This window comes from Malaclemys terrapin, chromosome 12, assembly GCF_027887155.1.
Source record: "Malaclemys terrapin pileata isolate rMalTer1 chromosome 12, rMalTer1.hap1, whole genome shotgun sequence".
Lineage (NCBI taxonomy): Eukaryota > Metazoa > Chordata > Testudines > Emydidae > Malaclemys > Malaclemys terrapin.
Window position 1 is genome coordinate 19121591 of NC_071516.1, and position 15648 is coordinate 19137238.

The window sequence follows — 15648 nt, forward strand, 5'->3', positions numbered from 1 at the left end:
AGTTGGTCAGATGATTGGTGATACTTTGACCAGCTCCCTTTACTCAGGGCCATGCGTTGGGCTGGCTGTCCGTCAATCTCACGGTGATTTGGCTTATTTAAGTAGGTTGCCAACCAAGTGAGGATGGCTTGAGTCAGGCTGCCTGAATGCTACTGCTGGTGCTCTTTCCTGCACATATACAGGTTGGCCACTCCTTGTCAAAGCAATGGCACGAGGGTACACACTCAGACACAAATAAGTTATAGATTGAATCCAGGACACAGACCTCCCCGCTGCCCTTTGGAAAACTGCCAAAGGCATATAAAAAGGACTAGTTATAACAACAGAGCCCTGGTTAACAGGCTATCCTTGCATGAGGCAAGCAGGGGAGAGCGTGTGTTCTGCTTGTCCATGACACAGGCAAAGATAAGAGCAGAGAAAGATGGAACTGCTGTGCCCTGGCTGCCTATAGAGAGCTGTATATTGTATCCAGTTTGTGCAGCTATTAAATCAGGCTCTAGAAACAGCTATTGGCAGAGCCTTCGAGTAACTTCTCTCTCCAAGGGTGATGGAGTTCTGGGATTTTTGTCTTTGGGACCCTCCTGATGGGTCAATGCTTTTGTTCCACTGCCACTGTCACATGCTCAGCTCAGCCAGCAAAGTCCAAATTCCACAGGCAAAATGCTAAGAATTCAGCTCCTCTACGGTAGAACAGTGGAAGTTCGATGGCTCCAGACCACTTAAACTCTTGAGCTGTTTGCAGCTAATAAAAAAAATGGATGAATTATTTTTGCAGTAATATCTCCCTAAAACCTCCCCAAAAGGCCCTCTTGGCTTTGTTCATTTTTCATGTGAGAGCATTACAAAAAAATTAGACTGCTTAGTATTTCCTTAGACAAACTGGCAGCACATCCCCTAAGAGGACAACACTGCCGTTCCCTCCAGCTTTGTCAAAATGTTTAACTTAGAATGTCACACAATTGTGTATCAGCCAAGCAGTCATTCTCAACTACGAGCAGACTAGCATTGGTGTGAGCAGAAGGCATCCGCCCCCAGACATCTGATTCAAACTGTGAATTAAGTGTTTTGCTATGATAGGAAGCCGCATCCTAATCTGGTTGCAGATGATCTACACAAGTGCTAATTGGGCTGTGGAAAGTTTTCAGCCTCACTGCAATGCTTCACAAATGTTTTTCCTCTCATCATGCATCCTCTGGGAGTGCTTTAATAGGTGACACGCTATCACCTATAGCCAGCACCCTCAGCTTCCACTGCAGCACTGAAAACTGCAGTTTACAGCATAAACAGTTCCGCATCTATTAAATAGGGATAAAACTTTTCCTGTGATTGCCACGTCTACTTAGATTATAAACTCTTCAGGGCAGGGAAGTGTTTGTACAGTGCCTAACATAAACGGGCCTTGATCTCACTTGGAGCCACTGGGTGCTACTGTAACACAAAATACACACTAAATAGCAGGGGGTATCTTATCCTCTTCCTGCTGCTTTAACCCTCAAATTGCCAGCTGGTCTTTGCTGTCATTTTATTTATTTTTAAATAAACCTCACTTAACAGTCTTTTCTTGGTAAGGTAAGCAATGAATTGGGACCTTATCAAGCATGGACACAAATGTATCAACCGCCTGCCATTTAAAAAATTAATTTTATGCTGTCATTAGTTGCCACAAAGAGCCAGTGTTCTAATAAAATTTAAATTAATCTTCTATTGTGCCTTGTTAATGGTTGTTAGTGCATCAACATTAGTGAAAACCTGCTGATAACGGAAATGACTATGCAAATGACAGTCACACCCAATTCTAGTTCCAGGAGTGCTGTGTGTGAATCATAAAGTGGTTACTTTATACAGCGTGCTGCTTTAGACAGCCCTTGGAATCACAGGATTTCACAATCTAATTCAAACAATTTAATCTTGGTCTTCAGGCATTTCTTCTAAAGTGATCACCATCCTGGAAGAATGCCATAATTGAAATGCAAAATTATATGTCGGGGCAAAATTTCCTTTCTAATGCCTTTGGGTTAGAGACAAGCATTCCATACACAGTGTATGGGTACTGAGCTGTAACTGAATAAAACAAAAACACACAAACAAAAACCTTCATTTGAGGGAAGCTCATAAAATGGATGTTAACCAGTGTCTAACTCACTAGCTCCTATTCCTCCTGGGCAGGGCTGGATTAATGCAGGGGCTTTAGGGGCTGCAGCCCAGGGCCTCAGGCTAAGGGGGGCCCCACAGGCCCATGGGCCGGATGCAGCCTGCTGCTCCTTTTCATCCGGCCCGTGGCAAGTCTCCGCACCCCGAATTGGACACCGGTCCCCAAGCCTCAGTGCCCCCCACTCCACCCCTGGGGCTGGAGCCACAAGCACTGGCTCACCAATGTGCTCCTCCGGCCCCTAGGCGAGGGGCATTCTGGGAATCTCTGCATGCTGCCCCCGCCCCAGCGCTGGCTCCGCAATTCCTATTGGCCAGGTACTGTGGCCAATGGGAGCTGTGGAAGCAGTGCCTGTGGTGCCTGCGGGCATGGGCAGCGTGCACCTTGCAGAGCAGCCTGGCCCCTCTGCCTAGGGGCCGGACATGCCGGCCACTTCTTCAGTATTTGGTCCTGCTAGTGAAGGCAGGGGACTGGACTCGATGACCTTTCAAGGTCCCTTCCAGTTCTAGGAGATAGGCAGGGATCCTGACCAGGAGCCATCCGAGGTAAGTGCCTCCCAGCTGGAGCCTACATCCCACACCCCCTTCCTGCACCCCAACCCCCTACCCCAGCCCAAAGCCCCCTCCCAGACCCCACACCTGCACCCAGACTCCCTGCCCCAGCCCTGAGCCCACTCCAAACCCCCAGGGGCCCCACAAAATCTAATAGCCCTGGGCCCACAAGAGAGTTAATCCGGCCCTGCTCCTGGGAAACCACTAGTAAACTAGTAAAAAGACCTTGTATAGATCAATGAAAAGCCTCCTGAAGTCAAATGGGGTAACTCCCAACTCCCTAATGACAAACTGGCAACCACCCACTGGGCAGAGGCCTGGTTTGCTGCTACTGCCTATCTGGTGTTCAGCTGCAGATGGTAGAACCTGCAGAGCTTGGAGCACTCCAGCCTCCATGCCTGAATGTGTGAGAATAGACTCAACTGCTATAGCATATAACGTGTGCAATTGTCTGGAAGGTGAGCACAACAGCAGCATTTGGAGGCTCAGCAGCTTGAACTGCTAGTTCAATATAAAGGAAGGTTGTAGACGGAGGGGACCTTCGTGCAAGGGGATAATGGGAGACAAGGAATGTACCCAGCATCAAAAAAGCCTGGAGTAGCTATTACAGGTATATTCACCAAGAGCTGGGAACCACTGTTCTAACAAACTCACCTTGCCAGGAAAGAGGATGGGGTAAGTGTATACAGCACACTAGTCTGAATTCTCTCTCTGTGATCTGATAATATCTGTGGTTCCAGTACAACATCCATATGCAAGTCCTGCAGCTGACTGCAGGGAAAATAGGGCAGTCAGAAGCTTTGCTGTGCCATTGCCTTCCTGGAAATAAATAGATGCTCTTTGTGGACACTGTACTACCACTAATGAGCTCCCTCAGTTTCTTCGTTTGCCTTAGGGCTGGCTCAAATAAATGGTTAGTTTCAGTTCCTCTGGCCTTTTTCAGCTGTGCTTAAAATGACTGACCTGAACACAAGTTCTCTTGCTCTGGGGTTTAACAGTATCAGACATCACACTCACCTCCCTGCAGTTTTTTTGTTCCTAATACAAGCTCTCACTTTGCCTTTCTTCTGTATATGCCTGAATGCTGGGCAGCTCCACGGGCAGTTTCAGCATTGTACCACAGTCTGGATTTAGCTTACTGAGCCCTGCTCAGGTCACCATTATGCCACTTGATGGTGCTGCTGTATATTGTAATCTCAGTAGATCTAAAACTGAATCAGTCTCTATGCTTGTTTTTCTGCCTGTCTCTTTTTTTAATAGAATATTGTTCATTGTATCTCTTTCAAGCCCAACAGTTGGTGCCCACACAATCCTCAGCTATCACTCTGCGAATACTCTGGCCTGAAAGTCATTAATTTATCATCTAAGATGCAGGAGCAGCATGGCTAGTGAATAAAGACAGTTGACATTTTTGTGTTGCTTTCTTGTGGGGACGGGAGTAGGGCAAGGCAAACGTTTTTGTGGAGAGTTTTCATTTCTTCTGAAAATTTCAGTTTTTCAGTGAAAAGTCTAATGCTCCCTCTCCCCCCCCCCCCCAAAAAAAAAAAACCCCGAGGATGTTTTCATTTAGAAAACTGGGAAAATTCTGCAAAAAAAGTTATGGGAAGAAAATAAAATTCCATGGAAAACACCTACTGCTTTCCAACCAGCTGTACTACTGATATTTGTTGACAACAATCTTCGAAGCTGTCTGATAAGCCTGTCTCTCACCTCAAATCCTCTTTGGGTAATTAAGGTTAGCTGGGGGTAACTGTTCTCAGAACTGGGTTCTGAACAATTCATGTCCTGCAGTCAGACCTTCTCTGCTGAAGGCTCTTGGACTGCTATTCATTCCCACTGTCAGGTCCATGAAAGCCATGATGCAGGACCCATTTATTCAGTTTTTTATTTTGTTGTTCTTGTGTGTTACATTTCTGAAATAAAGCAGTCAGACTGACAAGTGCTATATAAATCAGTACAATCATTTCTTTTCACCAGTACACCTGTATCCCATACTCACACAACTTTGCTACGAATGTGCCAAACAGGCTCAGATAACATAAAATTACCCCACACACCCAAGAATCAAGCGGAAGGTTTTTAACAGCACAGGTTTGCTGCTCCAGTGGGCTTGGACTGTTTGGAGAAGGAAGCAGCTGGAGTCTTTGTGAATTTCTTCATACCAAATCGGACCTTTTTGAGATTTATGCATCAGCATGTAGAGTGACAAAAAGAACAACAGAATACTTCATTTTTTGTGAATTTAACCTGGAGCCAACAGGTTGTGACTAATGTGGACAAACTTAACGGTGACAGAACAGTACTCCAGGGAATGATTTTACTTAGGCCTGGTCTACACTGAAAAGTTATATTGACATAGCTATATCAGTCAGTGGCGTGTAAAAACACACACCCCTGACCGAGGTAGCTATGCCAACATAACCCCCCGTGTAGACACAGCTATGTTGATGGGAGTGGTGTTCTGTCAACACAATTAACTTCTTTCGGGGAGGTGGTGTTCCTACACCCTTCTGTTGGCGTACGGCTGCATCTACACTACAGGGCTATGCCAGTATAGCAACGGTGGTATCGTCTCCATAGCGTAGATGTAATCTTAACACTTACGTAGTCCTCTCCACCTTCACAGGGGCTATGGCGATATTAATTAATTACTCATAGTACCTATCTGAGGTAGAAGGGTGCTGTCATCATTATCATCATCTCCATTTACAGATGGGAAAACTGAGGCAGAGAGGGGCAGAGACTTACCCACTAGGCCACACAGTGCATCAGGTCTTGCAAGGACTACAGACCAATTCTAGAAGTTTTTGTGATAGCCCTTCATTAAGGCACCAGAAGCTAAGACTGGAAATCTCAAATCCTGGGTCACTTTAAATAAACCTTCTTCTAGTAGTTATAGGTGAATTTAAGAATTTTTCACCTGCCAAGACCTGAGCTAAGGATTCTGTTCTGCTTGCAGCAGCTGAAATCCTCACTGACATTTGTAACTGTGGAGGCAGTGACATTCCTCACCCTGCTCTGAGGTGCTTGGCAAGCCATCAACTGAATTCAGGTCTTGAAAGATAAGTAAAACAAGGGGGGGAAATGTTCTCAAATGTAATGAGGTGCAAGTTTTAATCTTACACAGCTGTGGTACAGGTCTAGTGGAATGAGCATGGTGCTGCTACAGTGTAAGCTTGGACAAATTGCTTCCCCCTGCCTCAGTTTCCACACATGTGAAATGGAGTTAACACCATCTACCCACCTCGGATGAAGAGTGTTGGGTATGTGCTAAATATTATCACTTTTAATTTAGTGCCTTAAATAGTTTCTTCCTCTTTTTCTCCATGAAAGATTTTCACTTCACACTTTATGTATCCCCATCACTAAACACTTCTTTGGAAAACTGGGAGAGGAAGGAAATGTCAGTTCAGGTGCTACAGACCATTTGTCTTTAAAGGGAAATGAAAATTCTTAGCAAGTGAAGTCCCAATTTCTGTAAAGAGCAGTACTAGGAAAGTTTTAACTCCTTGTAACCCACATAGCAATTCAATACAGCTGAGAAGTGAAGGACAAAGGAATTAGAAGCCCTCATGGGGCCCATTTCAGGCAGGCTCTGGAACAGTTAAATTCTTACTTTTCCAAATGAATAAACAGACTGAGGAGGGATCTCTGCCTATCGGATGCAGGCACAGAACTGATGTCTTTTCCCCTAGACTATTCCAAGCAATTTCCTGAGTGTATTGTGCCCAAAGCACCTGAAGAGAATTCTAACTCATTCCTTTCAAGGAAATGTTGTCCAGCCTTAGAAAACCCTGGACAAAATTATTATGTAACTCATTTAGACCCATTCCCTATGATGGGCTGGTTACAAGCTCAAAAAGCTTTTCATCAACACTCCATAGCTAGTTGCTCAGCTGTACATATGCTTTCTTTTCTTGAACTTCAGCACATGTTCTAAATGGCCTTTGGTCTGTTGTACATCAATGATGGTATATTTTTACCTAATGCTTCATCATCACAGCTGGCATTTCCTCAGTTGGGGAAGACTTTCTGGCGTTAGTGCAAAGATGCACGCATGCTCTTATTCATGCCATGAGTTTGACAGTCAGGAGCTCTTCATTTTACCTTGAGTGTGTGCAGAATAGAGCTTGTAGAGGAACAGAAACCATTTCAACAGCTTCTGTACTGGTTCAGAACTAACCCATAAGCTCTGTGCTAATGTAGTTAATGAAATTATTAAATAGCAAATTTCAGAAGGACAAATAACATTGTCCTCATTATTACATTTAGTAAAACTACCAATAGACATCACTGTTACTCTGTTGTTGTTTTTTTAAAGCTTTAGCAAAGCAAAGTTGTCAGAGAGATGTGGCAAGGTATGCTTCCCATAAGCCAGGCCTGCACAACTCGTAAAGCGGCGAGGGCCATATTACTCCAAAGAAAACAACTGAGGGCTGAAACCCCCCAAGCGCCGCCAACCCCCCCCCCCGCACAACCCAGCCCCCCCCGAAATACAACCCCCCCCAGCACCGCCCACCCCACAGAAACAACCTCCGCAGCGCCGCCGAACCCTCCCCCTCTCCCCCGCGCGCCATCTGCTCCACAGAATTAAACCCTCTTCCCCAGCGCCGCCCCACCAAAACAGCAGTATTGAACCTTGGTAATATGTTATAGCGGCCCCTAAGGTAGTATAATTAAGGTAAAAGAAAAATGTCTTTTTGCTAGAAGTAGAATAAGATCTTCCCCCCAACTTTGTAATTGATTGTCCTGTTGAATGAATGAGGTGTGAATGAGGAAGGCGTGGAAGGACAGCTGCAACGCTTGGAGAGGGCAGGGCCAGCTCTAGGATTTTTGCCGCCCCAAGCAAAAAAATTTTTGGCTGCTTCCCCTTTCTTTTTCGTGCCCCCGGCCCCACCCCAACTCCACCCCTTCCGAACCCCTTCCCCAAATCCCCAGCACCGCCTCCTCCCCTGGCGTGCCGCCTTTCTCGCCCCCATTGCTTCCTACGGGCCCCCCGTGACGTCCCGCCCTAGCTCACCTACACTCCGCCTGCTCCCCCGGGCATGCCGCCGCTCTGCTTCTCCCCCGTCCCTCTCAGGCCAGGGAGAGCGGAGAAGTGGAGCAGCAGCGCGTTCAGGGGAGCAGGCGGAGCAGAGGTGAGCTAGGGTGGGGGGGGGTGCAGGAAGTAACGGGGGGTAGAGGAACCACTCCGCACTCCAGCTCACCTCTGCCACCTCCCCCGAGCGCCCCGCCGCTTGGCTTCTCCTCCCTCCCAACCTTGCTGCGCAAAACAGCTGGGGCAGCGAGGGCACTTTTTTCCCATGCCCCGGAGTCGGCATCTATGATGGCCGGTGCCAGAATGCCGCCCCTAGAAATATGCCGCCCCAAGCACCTGCTTGTTTTGCTGGTGCCTGGAGCCGGCCCTGGGAGAGGGGATGGAAGCAAGACCAGATCAGTAGAACAGGTCAGCAACCGACTCACCACTCGCCTCCTCAGCTCCCTTGCCCCGGCTCGCCTACTCACCCCCCCGCCACTGCTCGCCCACTCAGCCCTCCACCCTCCTGGATCGCCTACTCATTCCATGCCACTGCCCTCTCGCTTACCTACTCAGCCCCCCTCCTTCACCCGCCACTTGTCTACTCACCCCCCCCTCCGCCCGTGGGCCGCACAGTGAGCCCATCTACTCAACCCCCGCGGGCCGCACAATGAGCCCACACGGGCCGCATGTGGCCCCCGGGCCGCATGTTGTGCAGGCCTGCCATAAGCCATCTTAGGCCCACTTCTTTGGGTCAGTAATGAAAGTTTCAGGAGCAGAAAATGAAGGGTTTCTAAACCAGATGCAGATGATTAAATAGGAAGATGTTAAATAAAATATGCAGTTACATACCTCCAGGTCATTAAAGAACAGATGTGTATCTGCAAGGTTGAAGATCATTTCTTCCATCATAAGACCTATCCGCACAGACGTTGTGGTGTCCTGTTCGAAAGAAAAAATGTGTGTGGTCTTTAGTGATTTTAATCATCCTCTTCCCCTGATTTCTGGCTATTGGGAGTGAATTTGGGACCTGTCCTACTCATGCAGCCATTAATGTCATTTACTTCTCAAATATATTGATCATAGGTTTCTACCCTGGAATTTTACTCTGGTATATGGTTGAATTCTGTCCTCCGGTGATGTGTGCAGCTCCCTTTGAACATTAACACCCTGCACTTAGCACATTTCAGATGAGGACAGCTTAAAAACTTTAAGCTTCCAGGCTCACATGGGAGGTCAGTATTGCTCCTCATTTTACTTGTTAATGTGACTTATCTAAGGTCAAATAACAAGTCAGTGAACAGAACCCAGGAGTTCTGACTTCCAGCTCCCCTGCTCTAACCATAAAGTCAGACTCCTTTCTCTGCAGGGCATATTCACATCGTTCAATCAACAAAATGTCCTCACTGTTTCTACGTTTACTCAGGTGTGTCTGGGGGTATATCCCATGGTTCTTTGCTGAGATGCTCTAAGATTCTTTCCCAGTCAATTGTGTGGGAGAACTTGTTTGTCCTTTGGGGGAATTGTGGGGAGGACACTGGAGGACTTTCTGCACGTGACTGATTTAGCCTGCATCCTCACTACAAAGTGGGTGGGTTCTAGCCAGGGTTAAAGTGCAGCCTGGGTTTTAACTCACACCTCCAGCCAGGTCAAGGCACCTCCAAACCTGAGTAAAAGGTTTGTGTGTGTGTGAAAATGGGGAGAAAGAAGGGAAAGTGGGGCTAAAACATGGTAAAAGCCAAGTTCACTTCAGAGTTAACGATATATCCTTAGTTCTATTCTTGAAATGCCCACCAACTGTAGTGGGGATCTGGTGAACAGACTAAGTGTTTCTTTTAGGTCTCATCTACACACAACAGTTGTACTACTTTAACTATCCCCTAGTGCAGACACAGTTATATCAGTGTAAGTGTGCTTCCAGGTAGAGTTATTCCCATATAGAAATAACTGCATCCACACTACGGTCTGTACTGGTCTAACTATAAAAACACATGTGTAAACCAGACTTGTTATGCTGTGTGTTAGAAATAACAATATGCCTCAGACACTGCATACTCCAGTTTGACCAACCCTAAGATGTTTTTTTTTTCCTGATAACTTCAAATATCAGTACTACCACTAACAGTAACGCTTAACTTTTGTATAACACTTTCATCTGCAGATCTCAAAGTGCTTTACAGAGGAAAGGCTCAAGTTCCCTAGCCACAGGTCACGACGCCTCCAGCTTTTACAAAACAAATTTATATCAGTGAAAATTACACACAGAGAGTTATCAAGAAGTCCACATAAACGTACATATCCCATGCCCTGATCCTGCCACCAATGAAACCAGTGGCAAAACTTCCACTGAGTTCAACCACAGAACTCCTGTGGCACTGTTATAACCTTCATCCTCCTAGTTTCCCCAACTTTATTTGTTGCTTTCATTCATTGCATCATATCAACCCTTAGATTGTAAACTCCTAGGGGCAGGGACCATGTCTATTTTATTTCTATACAGTGCTTTGTACAATCAGAGCACTGTATACATAAGAGTAAAATTCCTCCTGGTCACACCATTCTACCACTTGGAAAACAGTAAATGTTACCAAAACAAAATTAAATGAAATAAGATAATCACTTATTTTTCATATCATTAATTTTAAACCAGCCTTGGAAGGAAGCTCTTCTCATCAGGTAAGCAGTCCCACTATATGGGACCTGCTCTCCACTTGTTGGGAATGTATAACTCCTGATAACTCCTTAGTTTATTAGTTCAAAACTGACAAACGAGCACCTGACACAGCTTCTTCTGTGATTTGTTGCTCCACATTGCTCCTTAGGAATCTGCTGTGACCTATACCTCAACCTAGCTCTCCACAATATTAAATACAATTCTGTCGTTTTCCATGTCACAACTTCCCACACACAGACCTTCAGCCCCAAATAATTAACTTGCTGCTCCAAGCCCAGTGTGAAATAATAGGAACAAACATGACATAGAAGAGTCTTAAGTGCTATTCATGTGAAAATTATTTTCTTAATCACTAAATAAATATTTCTATGACACAAACAAAAATACTTTTTAGTTAATTTGGTAAACACTCTCCTAGTTCAAATGGATTTTGCCTGATCAAGTTAAAAGCAACAGAGAGCTTGAAAAAGGAGAGTTTCCACAACAGGCTTTCATTTGTAATTCATCTTTATTAGGTCAGGGATCTCTCATCTTTGTGTGCCTTGAGTGTACATGTGCGGTTTTTTCCCACTGAAGTTACAAGTCCTGCTAAGACAGTACAGATTTATATGTGGACTTTGCCCTAATTTTCTGCAGATTTCTGTGGAGTCATGTTATTGCATGGTGAGGTCAGTAATGAATTAGTTTGGGAGGTCTACTAGGGAACACAATGTTTGGAGGCTGAGTATGTTTCAATCAACCTTTGTGGCAGATGCTGTTGACACGGATGGTGTATCACACAGTAACCTAATTATTACGCATTCTTGGTGTAGCTCTTTAATTAGAGGACAATGGCTGTGGTTTCAGCTTTATGGATGACTCATAGGGACTGCACTAAACTAGAGAAAAGCTCCGTCACTCATGCTTGAACATGCTTACCACTGCCCTGGAGAGAATGGCACTTTCTCCTATTGGGTGGAAAGTAAAAATCAAAAGCTTCTCGTTGAACACTCCTGATCCAAAATGTTGTCATCAGAAGTCTAAAGTCACTCACCTGCAACGTCTTACATTTAAGTATTTGTTTATTTCATGTCAGTGCAACAATTTCTCTCTGAGAATATTTATGTATGGGGATCAAGGATCAGAGTAAGAGCCATGTCTATGCTGTTGATTTCAGCTACTGGAGTAGCCACCTCCATGTGAAATCCTAACACACACTAGCAAACCTGCTGTTAGTGACCAGGATATAGGTGGTCTGACCTAGTGGTCAGAGCAGGAGTCAGGTCTCATGAGTGCAGCAGGCATCCGGGGAACAGAGTTGAGGATTAACACCAGAGTCAACTGCTGATTACCTAAGCCAGAGTCAGAACCAGGAATCAAAGCTGAGGGTCAGAAATGGGATCAGATACCAAGAGTCAAGCCAGAGTCACAAGTCAGAACAAGGACTGGTAAATGATTGTCAGAAGTGAGGCATAAAGGCAGGAACCGGAGAAGAAGAAAAGATCAGGCATGGAGCATGAACACAGTGGGAAATAGGCGCAAGGGCAGGGGTAAGGAGCAGAATAGGAATCAGGAACGGGATTGAATGCAGGCACCGGTAGGGTCCAGCACAACAGCAACAGGCAATCACCAAGTTGCTCAGATAATTTCCTGTGCCTCCCTCTGTCTTAAATAGCATGGTTGGACCAATTGGTGAAGCCAGGCGATCCTCCAGTCAGGACTCCTGTGGGTAGTGCCTTGGCTGAGGCTGTAGTTCTGCTAGCTCCTTGGCCCACCAGGTTTCAGCTGACATCAGGTGGTGGCCAGGATGGCGGTGGCTCTTTGGGAACTCACAGGCCTGGGTTTGAGGACTGGGACATCACACCTGCTATAAGCTGCGATCTGCCCCAATGCAACTTTACCTCTGCTTGAAACTGGGGTAAGACGCACTGTTGCAAAACGTGTCTTTAAAAGGGCATTGCCTGCCTATTCTAGGAGTTCACATCAATGCATGTACCTAGGTCGGTACCACCAATGGTTAAAATCAGAGCAAATCATCAGCATACATGGCGCCATCACATAGTGACACAAGTTAGAACACATTAATTTTCTTAGGCATACTGGTGCTTGGGAGGCTTTACTTAATATTTTGTGCATGTGTTTTAGCTATCATAAAAGCTCCAGGTGAATAACACTGAACTGAATTTTATTATCCAATAAAGTTACTGTCATGGACTAGCACATAGGGAGTCTGATCTGGTGGTCAGACCTAGTGGTCAGAGCAGGAGACAGGCTCCTGGATCCAGAGGCAGGGGTCGGAGACAGAGTCAGAAGTCAAGCCAAGGGTCGGAGACAGAGTCAGCAGACAGGGGTGAGAGTGTAGAACCAGGGATCTGGTACAAGGCAGGAACCAGGAGTAGGGCAGGAGTCAGACAAGGTCCAATGTAGCAGCTAGGCAGGAATTCATCTAGGTCCTCAGACAACTTCTTTGCCTCCTTCTGGCTTAAATAGCAAATCTGAGCCAATTGGAGAGGCCGGATGTCTCCTCCAATCAGGAGCTTTATGTGCAGTGCCTCCATTTTGAACTAGGATCCATCAGCCCACACTCCCTGCTGTTACCAACAAGCTGCTAGGTGATGGCGGCATCTGGGGCAGGGGCGTCGGATCCTTCGTAAAAGTGGGGGGCCATGAGACCCTGCCCCCTCCATGGCTCTGCCCCTCCTCTTCCCTCTGAGGCCCTGCCCCCAGGCCAGAAGCAGGAGCCTGGCCAGGGTAACAGCCGCCCAGGCAGCTGTGGGGAGCCCCAGATCCTCCACCTGCCCTGAGTGGGGGGCCCGAAAGCCACCCCGGCCCATGTCCCCATCTTCCATGGCCCCCCACCCAGGGTAGGTGACGAGTTCGGGGCTCCCCACAGCTGCTTGGGTTCTCCGGGTGGCTCTTACCTTGGCCTGACTCCATCTTCCGGCCTGGATAGGGGCAGAGCCTCGGGGTCCGAAGAGCAGCAGTTGGGCCCAGGCAAGAGCAACCCAGTGGGCCTGGGCCGCTGTGGGGAACCCTGGACCCTCTGCCTGCCCTGGGGGATGGGGACATGGGCTAGGGGGTTGCTCTTGGGACCCCCAACTAGGTCAGCTGGAGGGTCCATGGCTCCCCACAGCTGTCCAGGCCCCCCAGCCAGTTCTTACCTTGGCCTGGCTCCAGCTTCCAGCCTGGTTGGGGGATGGGGCCTCAGGTGGAATAGGAAGGGTAGGGGACCAGGGCCCGTCCTGAAAAGTGGACAGACCAGGCCCTCCCATTTTCAAAAGGCCTGGGTTCAAGACACACAATCCCTCAAAGTTACATCAAGGGAGCTGTTTTTGAAGAAAGACGTTGCTAGGAAGGAATCAATTTTTTGTTTTAATGAAGCAATTTATTTCTTCTATATACCAAGGGCCATTGCCTTTTAAACCTCTTTTAGCATATCTCATTGTTTGGTATCTTTCATTTGTTTCTTTTCTTTGGGTCTGTTTGCAGCTTTACTGGTATTGATGGCCAAAGTGGAGTGGGGAATGTTTGTGCAGAACAGTGTATGAAGTTCACTTTCTCTTAAACCAAAACAATATGTAGAATAAACTGCAGAGGAGAAAAAAATCTTTCCCTTGAGATAGAGAGTGTGATGGAATGAAAATAAAAACAGAAAAAAGGGGAAGTCATTTGGGGAAATAATTTGGCACTAATGCATAGCTCTGTATGGACACTTCCTCTACAGTGGGATTCTTTTCCAAGTCTTAAACTGCCTGATAAAGTTAAACAGGAAAATCAGCACTTCCAGTATTATCTATTATATGTGTTTGTGCCCAGAAGCACCAGCCAAGGCTGAGGTATCATTATACTAGATACTGTTTTTACATGTAGATGCATGGATTTGAATTCATCCAGAAATAAGACCGTTCAATATCTGAAGGCAGGACAGACTCTGTCCTCCACTCTGGGAGGACTTGATTTTCTGGAAGATCACTTTGAACAAGTTGGAAGCACTGTCAGCTCAGTATCAAGCAGATACGTCTAGGGTAGAACACAAAATCGGTGTCCGGATACAATTGTTTGAGACCTGTGTGAGCCTATGTAAATAGTTTGAAGCTGATGTCAATACAGGTATTGGGACACAGTCTTAAGGCCCATAGTAATTGTCATATGGAGACTTTGTTCCACAGCCAGCTTTCTCTTTGCACTCCCTTCCTACCAGGACAGGCTGAATACTGGACTCAGTCCTGCTCTCCTGTCACCAAGCCTAAAGAGCTATTCCAGCAGCCAGTAATCGGCCAGGCATAAGGGAGCGTTTTGGGAGAGCAGGTACGTATCATACAAGCCGCTACAGTGGCTCTGCGTTACCTGAGGATCCCCTTAGGCTGTAGGGAGATGCTCTAGTAGCTGGCTAAGACAGCTTTTGGGCAGCTTTCAGCAGAGGAGTGCAAAGTTGCCCTAATACTCTGGAATGCTGAGCCCTATAACTCTCAGGGATCTGTTACTTCCCCAGTGTGTTATGCTTGTGTGCACTGAGAACAATTAACCCAAATTGCCCAGTTCGAAGTGATACTTTCACTTTGCACAGGAATCCACTGGGAAGACTGGGCCCTCAGACTCCTAGAAAATGAATCTCCTCCCATCAACCAGTCCTCACGGTGAAAATTAATTAAATGGGAAATACTAGCCCTGAGTGTTTGTTTAGTAACATTAGAAGAGCGAAGTCCTACCTTTTTACTAATCTCTGGTTATGCTTTAGCAAAGAAGAACAATGAGAAGATGACAAGTTTCAGAGTAACAGCCGTGTTAGTCTGTATCCGCAAAAAGAAGAACAGGAGTACTTGTGGCACCTTAGAGACTAACAAATTTATTAGAGCATAAGCTTTCGTGGACTACAGCCCACTTCTTCGGATGCATATAGAATGGAACATATAATGAGGAGATATATATACACACATACAGAGAGCATAAACAGGTGGGAGTTGTCTTACTAACTCTGAGAGGCCAATTAATTAAGAGATCTACAACCTATCCTGAAAGATGATCCTTTACTCTCACAGATCTTGGGAGACAGACCTGTCCTCGCTTACAGACAACCCCCCAACCTAAAGCAAATACTCACCAGCAACCACACATCACTGAACAAAACCACTAACCCAGGAACCTATCCTTGTAACAAACCCCGATGCCAACTCTGTCCACATATCTATTCAAGTGACATCATCATAGGACCTAATCACATCAGCCATACCATCAGGGGCTCGTTCACCTGCACATCTACCAATGTGATCTATGCCAT

At 46.4% G+C, this 15648-nt stretch overlaps 2 protein-coding genes across 5 annotated transcripts in view; one reads left to right on the forward strand and one right to left on the reverse strand.

Moving 5' to 3' along the window:
- The window catches only part of LOC128846308 (uncharacterized), a 304287-nt gene that overhangs the window by 43937 nt on the left and 244702 nt on the right, over positions 1–15648 (forward strand). The gene's annotated exons all lie outside the window — the stretch shown is intronic.
- EYA2 (EYA transcriptional coactivator and phosphatase 2) overlaps positions 1–15648 on the reverse strand; it is a 154316-nt gene that overhangs the window by 23072 nt on the left and 115596 nt on the right. For all 4 annotated transcript variants that reach the window (XM_054045313.1, XM_054045311.1, XM_054045312.1 and 1 more), the window contains one exon: positions 8570–8659. In XM_054045313.1, coding sequence (XP_053901288.1) covers positions 8570–8659 — 90 coding nt within the window. The remainder of the gene's footprint in view (positions 1–8569; positions 8660–15648) is intronic.